The 10539-nt window shown below is 34.1% G+C and overlaps 1 protein-coding gene across 6 annotated transcripts; it reads right to left on the bottom strand.

Annotated features, from left to right (window-relative positions):
• Positions 1-3202: 3202 nt before the first annotated feature.
• Positions 3203-9178, bottom strand: LOC121809874 (WD repeat-containing protein PCN-like). Of its 6 annotated transcripts, none has more exons than XR_006052318.1 (12): positions 8933-9178; positions 8699-8842; positions 7919-8237; positions 7749-7812; positions 7533-7646; positions 7251-7413; positions 6857-7007; positions 6136-6731; positions 5387-5568; positions 4479-4739; positions 4216-4385; positions 3654-3776 (listed from the first exon to the last, which is right to left on the bottom strand). XR_006052318.1 is itself a non-coding variant. In XM_042210706.1 (11 exons), exons 1-11 carry the CDS (start codon positions 9092-9094, stop codon positions 3515-3517), a joined length of 2457 nt encoding a protein of 818 aa, XP_042066640.1. In that variant the 5' UTR covers positions 9095-9178; the 3' UTR covers positions 3203-3514. The 6 variants fall into 6 exon arrangements, 2 of the variants coding, with proteins under 2 accessions (XP_042066640.1, XP_042066641.1); XR_006052320.1 differs by having other exon boundaries at positions 4216-4334; XR_006052317.1 differs by having other exon boundaries at positions 3682-3815.
• Positions 9179-10539: the final 1361 nt, after the last annotated feature.

The raw sequence follows: 10539 nt of genomic DNA, 5'->3' as shown, positions 1-10539 counted from the left end.
TATCTTATGATTATAAATATTCAGGGAAATGTATCTTTCAATATAAATATAAATAATCAATTGAAAATTCGGATAGTTATTCTAAAAAAAACTTCTATTTTAATCTTCAATCATCAGGGTTAACCTTTTTATTATTCTCTACAACTTATTGAGATTATTGGATAACAAGCTGATATTATCTTTATAGACTAGGCTAAGTTAAATAATGGAATATGAAAAGTTTATTAAGTTTAATTAAATTTAGATTATTATCCAAGATAAATGTAAAAAAGTCCCTAAAATAAAAGATTGTATAAGGACCTAATGAAAGTTATGATAAAAGTATAAGGACCTACTAAAACGAAAAATTGTACGAGGACCTGATAAAAATATTGTGAAAAGTATAAGGATCTATTAAAACGAAAAAATTGTACAAGGACCTAATGAACATTTTGACTAAAGTATAAGAACCTAAGAATGTATTTTGCCAAAAATAATTGGTCACTGAGAGGTGGCATGACATGCCTAAACCATAGCTAGCGAGACAATTTGACACCTTTAATATTTTTTTCGACCCATAAAATGTCTCATATTTTTAGACATTCAATTTGACAATTTTAATATTCTTTTCGACCCATACATTATTCTGAAAGATCAAAGATTAAATATCTGATTTAATTTTTTATTATTTTAATATATGAATCTCATTTTTCACTATTCGTCATTGACATATAATTAAATTCTTGACAAAAATCGGAAATCTTAGAGGTGTTCCCGCAACATATCGGAAATGGGTTATAGTACTCAAAGATGGTATCAAAACTGCGAAAAGATGAAACTTCTGGCATTAATTTGTAACTAACTCTTTTTAATTATGAAAATGATACTATTCGAATCAAATAAATAGCCTTTATTTTTGTACATTCTCATAGAGTTGGTTAATTATCATCGATCACATGATTGACGATTCCATACAATTTTGTGCTAATCCAAAAATTTCAAATTCACTTTCCAATGGTGATGACATTAAATAGACTCTTATGAAAATGATCTAATCGAATCAAACAAATAACCTTTGCTCATTGTGACAACGTTGGTTCATTGATCATCCATCACATGATTTCGCACAATTTTTTTGCTGATCTAAAATATATTGTTTCACTTTTTAATAATGCAATTCATACAAAAAAATGAAAACCTCCTATCATATTTATGAACACATTAATTTATATTAGTGGATATTATAAGGTAACTTGAATCTGTTTGTTATAGCGATAACATCGTAACAACTAAGTTGTGCCCCGTCGTCTATAATTTAGATGTCATTAACTCATATGTGATCTACAGCTATAATTTCTAATTAAAATTAGTTCTTTCTATTTAACTTAATTAGTTTAGTTAAAATTTGATGAATTGATTATATTAGGGGCATGTGCATGGATGTTTGGGAAGTAATTAGTCTCGGCTGTAATCAACTAAATTAGTATGCTTTTGGGTGGAAGTCCAATAGTAGGTTTTCTTTATCAATTGTTTTGTTGCTAAGTCAAATGTTTGTCCCTTTTTCTTGATTGAAGTATTTGTCCACATTATATATAAAAACCAGAAATTTGGGCCCAATTATTCTTTCCCTAGTTCTTTATTTTCATCAACTATTAAATAAAAACTATTGCACACGCGTGCACTTTAATTGCATGCAGACAAACTAAAAAAATTAATACAAAAAGTATTATGATAAAAAAAAATTAAATATAAAAGTAAAGCATCGAGCAGCTAACTAAAATAATCAAATAGGATAAGCACCACGTGTACTCAGGTCCCGGAAAATTAAAAAAATTGAGATTATTCATAACGAATTTTATTCTAAAATTATCTGCAATTGAATTGACCTAATATTAACTTTTTATCACGAGAAAGATTGATATTGCTCAAAAATTAAGATTAATCCTTCGTAATACAAATATGAAAATGAGTATTGAACGATATTTCTTCAACTTCACAACACTCGATCTTAATAGTCAATTTTACTTTAATTCATCAAACCAAACACCAATATACCTACCATCGAAACAAAAGAAATGAGAGAACATAGCATCAAAATCCAGCTGTGTGAATTGACATGTTCGATTCATAATAATTTTTGAATCCAATAATTTATGTACTTTAAGTTTGGATTATGCGGCTCTGCCCATAAATTAATTGGCTTTTCAATTTTCTATCTAAATAAATTACTATTATCAATCCCAATGGTACGAAAGAAAAAAAAGTCCAAGTGAATGGATAAGAAGAGGAAGATAAAGTAGTTTATAAAAATAATGATAATTATAGTAGTAATGCATTGTTTTGGCTTTGAAATGGAATCTTACTACCTTTTTATTTCATCTACTACGTCAATTATTGTATGCTTTGATTTTCTTACTCCGATACATACAGCCCCCAGGCCATATGAAAAGGTCTAATTCAGTTTAATTTAAAATTTATTTTATCAACTCAAGATTCCCTGATTCGATTTCTTCACGTTAAGTAGTTCAGCATTTTATAAATTTATACGAGAATTTTTTTTATTTCCAGTTTATAAATATATAAAATTAAAATTTATAAAATGATGAAATACTAAGAAAGAGTATAATTGTGACTATGTTGTTACTCCTTGTTAGTAGTAACTATTGTGATTGAAATTGGTAATGTTGATTAAATAGTAGAAAGTGGCATTGTGATTTGTGACTATAAATTTGGAGTTGAGTTGTGATTTGTGAATGACCTCATAGCTTTTTCTTTAATAAATAGGATAGAAACCGCTAATGTTTAATTTTTTTGGTCAATTTTGTTAAAACTTCAAATTCGAAAAGAAGTAAAATTTGAAATCGACATAGCTTTTTCTTTAATTTTTGTCTTTAGGTAGAACCGAACCCAACCGAACTTCTAATTTAGATCAAATAAATCCTAGGATCTAAAACTGCAAATCATGTTTTATTATCAATCACAATTAATCAAATCAATGACATTAACCTAACCATATTATCCAACAACAATCAACTCATGCGACAAATCTAGTGTCAAGTATAAGTTGTACTATAACAAAACATGTTTTACTCTCACCACATATCAAATCAATTAAACAGCAGCCAAACCACAAACAATCATAAGACATAGTATTAATCTTAACACTGACGAATATTTTTCTATAGAGAAATTTTAGAAGGTCAAAACTAAGGTTGACTCAGAATTATTTATTTTGACGAATCCAAACTAAAATTGCATTTTACAGAAATCGAATATACAACAAAAATCCGCAGCCAATAATCTCCTCAATCAAGACAGCGGAAAATAATGAAAAACTGAAGAATTTGTAGATCAGATATAGTATTAAGCATTGAATAACTAATTTGTTAACAGAGCTACAACTCATACATTGCACAACACGGCCAAGCCTCCCCCCAACCCACCCAAATCCCACACCAAAAGAGAAGCAAGATCAAAAATGATGAAGGCAACATTAGCCGCCTTCCCGCTGAAAGAAGCCCACCCCGTAACAGTGTTATGTTCCAAAAATATGTCTGTGGACAGGCTGGGCATCGAATGTGCCAACAACTTGCGTCCATGGCTTGTCTATGACCAAGAGAGAGTTTTTCGATAGATGCTCAACAAATAAAACAGGATCTCTGAATGCACAAAACTCAAAGTTCTTTCTACCGCCATGTTTATTTTCTGAACCCTGTCGTTTCCGCTTGCTCACTCCATTGCTATGTGCCTTTCTTGTTGTTGAAACCAGACCATTTGTCAAGTCTGTGTCATCATCCCTGTCGACAGGCATCCCAAAATCGATCAGGCACATCGCCCTGTAACACCAGAAGTGGTCAACTCAAGAAACGGAAATGCAGAAAGCAGAAAATAAAGACAGTTTTGGTATTCCTTGAGGTCTTGGATACAGATGAATAATCATAATGATTTATCAAATCTAAAGATTGAATTTTTCAGTCAAGTATCAGCTTGATATTTATACCATCTTGTATCAGCTCTAGCCCAGAATCCCCTCTTACAACCCAAAAGAAGTTTTAACTACTCAACATTATAATTTGTCTAATACACAACCAAAAGAGTAATACGGAGTACAAGAAAAACTAGAGGCAAAGCTCCGTATAATAACTATATCCCTCACTAAAAAAAGCTAATTGTGCAAGTGTAAGTTATCTAGCTAGCTCACAGCTCTAAAAAACAAAAATGAACTCAGCTCCCTACCGTGTCTGGGTTATGGAAGGAACTGAGCTTGGTACCCCTATATAGTCGTTGGAACATTAGAGAATAATCTGGCCCCGGCAACAAGTCCGTGTAGGATTCTAGCCTCTACTTACATTACCCTGTTGATAAAGTCAGCCCTAAGTCACTAAGCTATCTGATCCGGCCTGCATCTGTGTTATGGTAACTTGAGTTCCACAAAATCTTCACAATTGTAATGAAATGTACTATGGGATTACATTTAGTATAAGGGAAAATGATCATACCTGGGACTATAGACAATGACAGAAGATGAAGTTGAGGATGGGTGGAACGAAAGACCAATAACTTCTCCAGGAAATTCTTGGTATCTACTTGGCAGAGAAAATGTGTGACGCATGGACCACTCCCCCAATTGTTTAGCCTCCACATCTAATGCGTAAACCTGATTTGAAGAGGTGGAGATTATAAGAATGTTGCTATTTTTAGGAGTAAAGCCACCAGCAGTAACTGCAGTTCCATCCAGTCTTGATATGAACCAGTGTTGCCTGTATTCAAAATAATATATTAGAATTAAAATGCAAACTTCCAAAAAGACTACTTCCGAGAAAAAAATAAGTGAGTCAGATTCATATTCTTCTTATTACATGCTTCCCAGAATCAGTATTAAATAAAATAGTGGAAAGGGTGAAAGACACCCTCATATTTTCCTTGAGAAGTGCTCCTGTTAAGGTAAAAATAAACCCATTGTGAAATTATCATTGTACTTTAGCAGTTTAGCTAATACTTGTCATGAGGGAAACATTGGGGATGAATGTATAACTGAAATCCCATCGGACACTAGTCTAAACCTGCAGTAAATTTGGAGTATTTAACCTTTTTTCCAAATGAAATAGTATCATAGTAGTTTTTTATGTGCCTCTACCAAATAAGCTAGGTACCTGAACAACACAGATTTAAACTACATTTATGTGTTAACCTTAGGGCCAGTAGCCATTGCCACAAGAGTAATAGCTGTGCATCAGTATGAATATAGAAGAATAATACAGCAAGTTAATATACATAAAAACCTATTAAACTAAGGTCAGAAGATCTTTTATACAACCATTAGTAGCTACAAAGACGTGCAGTTAATAGAGAGAACTTAATGCACATCCAATAATTCAGATAAAAGAAAAAATGGCATCAACCATACCTCAGTGTCTCAAGATTGAAAATATAGACGTCTCCATAGCAGTTGACAGCAGCTAACCACTGGCCATCATTGCTTGTGAACATTTTTGTAATGGGAGGTTCGCTAGGCGATAGACCATCTACATTCTCTTTCCGGCAAGGAGTAAAAGCATGGAGGAGATCCTCGCTTCCAACATCTACGACCTACAACATGATCATATGTTTTCAGAGAAATAATAACAAAACAATTCATCAACAATTGGGAGCTTCATGTAGAGTCTAGGAGCCCTGATTTATAATTCACTTTTCACTTGCCAGATAACATCTCATTTACTTGAGTAACAAGACAGGAGCCCTAATAAGTAATGACCCATGAAAAGACTTTCAACATAAACAACTAATAAGAAATGTAATTACTATTGATAATGTTGTTACTAATAAAACAACAGAGAAACTAGTGATAACCAACACCAAGCACAAGGTGAATAAACCTTGTGAAGGTATAAACTGCACAAGAAAGTGCAGAATTCCAACATTTTGTTCACAGCTACAGTTCATTATGAATACCTAATCAGAAGATGTTTTTCAGTAAAGTGGAAATGGGGAATATGTCGTTTGGTAAAATATTAAGCTTTTTATTAGGATTATCTATCCCCACAGGAAAAAGATATTTTTCATATGATCTCTCATAGAGCCGCCCTAACCTACGACAAATAATAGAAGCAGCAAATAGATATCCATACACAAGAAAAAGGAAAACAAAATACATACATATATCCTTCTGTCCTGCCCAGCTAGTATTAATTTTGAAGAGTCGGAGCTGAAAACCATGAAATGGGCAAATGGCAATCCCTGAGGGAGCTTCCTTTTATCTACAGACCAGCCTGTGCCTGATTTGATTCTTTTCAAATAAAATAAATTAGGTTTTATGTGATCTGAGTAGGCAACTAGTTCTCCTGATGAAGATATTGTACTGCAGATGATCTTCCGAGAAACCTTGCATTTAATTCTGGCCACTAAATCAGTACGTGCAGACCCACCAGATGAGCTAGGACTAATATCAGTTACACCACCATTTTGCAGTCGCACACAAAAGATGTCTAAGAAATTTGCAGACTGAACCAAAAGTAAAGGTGTCTGATTGAAAAGTGTTTTAATAACAAGTTGCATTGGCATTCTCTGTGGTGCAGGGCATATGTCATGAGGAGAAAACTTAGTAAATTCCTTTACAGAATATGCAAAAAGTTTAGTGTCGTCGCCTGCCGAGATGAGCATTGGCACACCCAAATGAGCCCATTTATGGTAACTGAAATCAAGGGGCTTGTCCGGACCTCGCAACCTCTTAACTTTTTCATCAGAAGGAAGATCTGCCAATGGGAAAATATATACATTAGGTATCAGTAAGACTACTGGAAGATGAGAGAATGTGGTAGAAACTGATACAGTTCTATTAAAAACTTCAGAAAATATAGAAGTATGCAAATCAATCTACCTTCATGGATGATAGGTACAGCTAAGGTCAATGCCCTTACATCATGAGTATGAGATCTCACATAGCCAACATAGACCCATTTCTTGACAGCTGGGACAAATTTTTCATCTCCAGAATCAACAGCCTCAGTAGAAAGTTTATAAAGTATGATCTACAAAGTGGCAATTATCATAGGTTATAGTTTAACCAAATTACAGTATCAAAAAGATCATTTGCAAACATTTGCACTAAGGGACAATCAAGTCTGAGCAAAACAAGATCAGAAGACTAAATGTTCAATAATCATTTTCAAGGCAAAAACTATGAGTTAAAGCATGATAAAAGAGTAGAATATTGTCATAATCACAGAACATAGATAAGAACTAGTATTTTACGAAAAAGCATATGAATTTACCTGACCATCTGAACCAGCAGAAAATACTCTGTTATGGCTGGGAGCTGCAGCTAAAGCATTTACATCACCTTTGTGATTTGAATGTGCCTGCAAAAGTGTTCCAAACTGACCATCCCAGAACTTCACACAACCAGTACTATCCCCACTGGCTATTGTCCCACACCTGATACATTAAAATGCAGATCGAAGTGGACAGTCTATTAGTAAACAATATCATTCCAACATTCAAAAACACAGCCGCACATGCAGAAATACAAAATGAGCAATTTGACTTATTCTTACCTTAATGCAATTAATGACCATATGCAAAGATCATTATCACCACCCAGATATCCATGACCAACAGTTATTCTGTATATCTCCTGAGACAACTTAGCATCCCAACACCTTATGAACCTGAAATAATATTAAATTAAAACGTATAAGTTAACAGAAACTCAAAAACAAAAAAAAATATTAAAGATTCACTCAACATTCACAAATAGAAAACTAGCATACCCGTCGCTACTCCCTGAATAAATCCTACTTCCATCTGAACTCCAGGTTACACTAAGTGTGCGCCCTAAAAAAAGAGAAACAAATGATAAGTAATAATCATAAGCATTTTATACAGTTCCAAACAAGTTTGACCAAAAAATTCTCAATTAAGCAAGGGCTTGATGTCTCACCACTGACCCTAGGCAACGTTCTATTATAAATAAGTTCTTCCGCATCAGAAACACGATAGATCCGGACACAACCATCGTCACAGGCAATTGCTAGCCGGGTACTTTCAGTGTCAATTTGCTCATGAACCAGCTCGGCACGTTTATTATCATCTTCATCTTCACTTTCACTATTCTCCTCATCATCAATGTCACCGGTAATTGAAGTGCTAGTCTGACCATTCTGATAAGTTTTTGCTTCCTGTCTCTCATTCGGACACAAATGATTGCATGGCTCTGCAGCAATTTGCCAAATCGAGAAACCAATAGAATCTAGAACTGTCTGCAGCAGTACAGCGAGTAACCATCAATAACTTCACCAAAACTTCTAAAGCTAGTACTTTGGCTCAAAAAATGAAAACCTTAACAGACATGCTATTAGGCCTATATCTGAGGTCTAACAGATTATAATAGACATTAATACATACTACTAAAGTATGCACTAGGAATCCGGGATAGAATAAACTAAGCTATTTGGAGTTGTTAGCAGAATCCAAAATCCTAGCCATTAGCTCTCTATAGGAACAATCATGCTACTTTATAGTATCGTGCAATTGTTCGATAAAAATGGTAGTAAATGCATCCTAATAGCAAACATTAGCACTTTTTCATGTTATACATGCATCTAATTCTCCCAATTTGTAAAACTAAGCTCCTAAACAAGGCAGCTGATACATGTATTTCCTTATTTGAGAGGATAAATCAAATGAAGAAGAATAGCATAATTTTAGGTGCGGCACAAACCATTTGTCTCAAATCGAACAAATCCCACTCGGAAATGGACCCGTCAATGCTGGAAGACAGCAATCGGCCCAACGGTCCACCCCTCGGCCCGGACTGACACCAAACCAGCGAAGACACTCTAGAATTAGGGTCCCCGTGTATTGTCTACACCATACCCAAAAAACAAAATTTTCATAAAAATATGATTGATCAAAACAGAAACAAGAAAAATCATAGGGGTATGGTGTGGCATACGAGCTGACAGTGCCAGCCGACGGAACCCGGAGAGACAAGCCAAATCTCGAGCGAGCCGTCGGCACGAGCGGCGGCGACCTGTGAGCTATCAGCGCTGGTAGCTAGAGCTACAACCGGCGACGGGGTCCACTCCACCGAATTGATTCGGTGAACTTTTAGCATCTTCACAGAATCCTCCAGATTTAGGGAAATTTTAGGAAAAATGTGCGACGACTGAAGAGAAGCATCAGAAAGAAAATGAAGCGGGGACGAAGTAGGGTTTAAGAGCCTATCATATATCCCGGGTCGGATTCCATTCGATTTATTTCCGGGTCTGCATCAGTCCACTTAGGCCTATCTTATGAAAATCCATTTGTTTGTGTTTTAGGCCCAATCATACATTTTTCTAACTAGCAATAGTAATAATGCTAAATTTTAATATTCTAATATATTCTTCCTTTGTCCCATAATAGGAGTCACTCCCTTATTATGGGCACGGATTTTAAGACATACAAATAATTGTGGATTGGAAAAATTAGTGTTATATGTGACCCACTTTTGTATATTAGTTTTATAATAAAATGTGAGTGAAGTGAGTTAATGGAATGTGAGACCTACTTAACATTTATGGTAAAAATGAAGTATGACTCTTATTATGTGACGGATCAAAACTGCAAAGTGTGACTCTTAATGTGGGACAAAAGGGAGTAGATATTTAGATTTATTATATTGCTTGAAACAAAGTATTACTCGTTCAGACTAATTGTACTAAAGTATAGTCAAGAATCCGAAGCTACTTGCAATTTTTCCTAGAATCCCAAAGAAAATTGTGGATCATTGACGAAGATTACCGAAATAAGTAGTCCATGTGGTCTCATGATTTAATTTATTTATAATTCAACCGATTTTTTTAATGAATATCAATTCTCATTGCAATGAAATGAGCTAACTTGATCAACAGATTAACAATCACCTATATTAAAATTTTCTTCCGAGATGATAAGGCAATCACACCACAAAGTCCATCGTAATTCTATCTCATTTCCACTTGAGTATACTATTGGTTGCAACAAACCTGATGGGATTTGATGTTGATTTTAACTTAAAGAATTGTTAAGCATTTTTATGCAAATTCTATGACATATCTCTTCATACTAAACTACCAATAAAATTCCATTGTCACAATATATTTTAGTACTTCCGTGAAGTGTTGAATATGCATTATTGTGAACTTCATGTAGTATTTCATTTTTCAGCTCTTTATCATCTAACACACAAATTTCTTTTAGATATAAGTATCCATTGAGACTTTGTTCAAATCTTCTCCTGTAAACTTTGTTCTAAATTAATCCTTAGATTATCACAAGCCTTCTGAGAATGTTTAATCCGCTAAGTAAAAGTTGACCTCACTCTTAAGCAGCCATCATTTGATAATTGATATTTCCAATCATGCATTCATCGCTCTCAAATATGTAATGGTTTTTTTGTTGATGGACAAAAGCAAACAAAACAAAATTTAAGTGCAATATGCAAATGAGGAATCTATGTATTATGTTCTCCTAGGGATGTCAATCTAGCCCGAAACTCATGGGTCGACCCGAATAACTCGATTAAATCATAGGGTGATA

Source organism: Salvia splendens, chromosome 6 (genome assembly GCF_004379255.2).
Source record: "Salvia splendens isolate huo1 chromosome 6, SspV2, whole genome shotgun sequence".
Lineage (NCBI taxonomy): Eukaryota > Viridiplantae > Streptophyta > Magnoliopsida > Lamiales > Lamiaceae > Salvia > Salvia splendens.
Note: the sequence above shows the minus strand (reverse complement) of the source record. Positions and strands in the feature narration are given on the sequence as shown.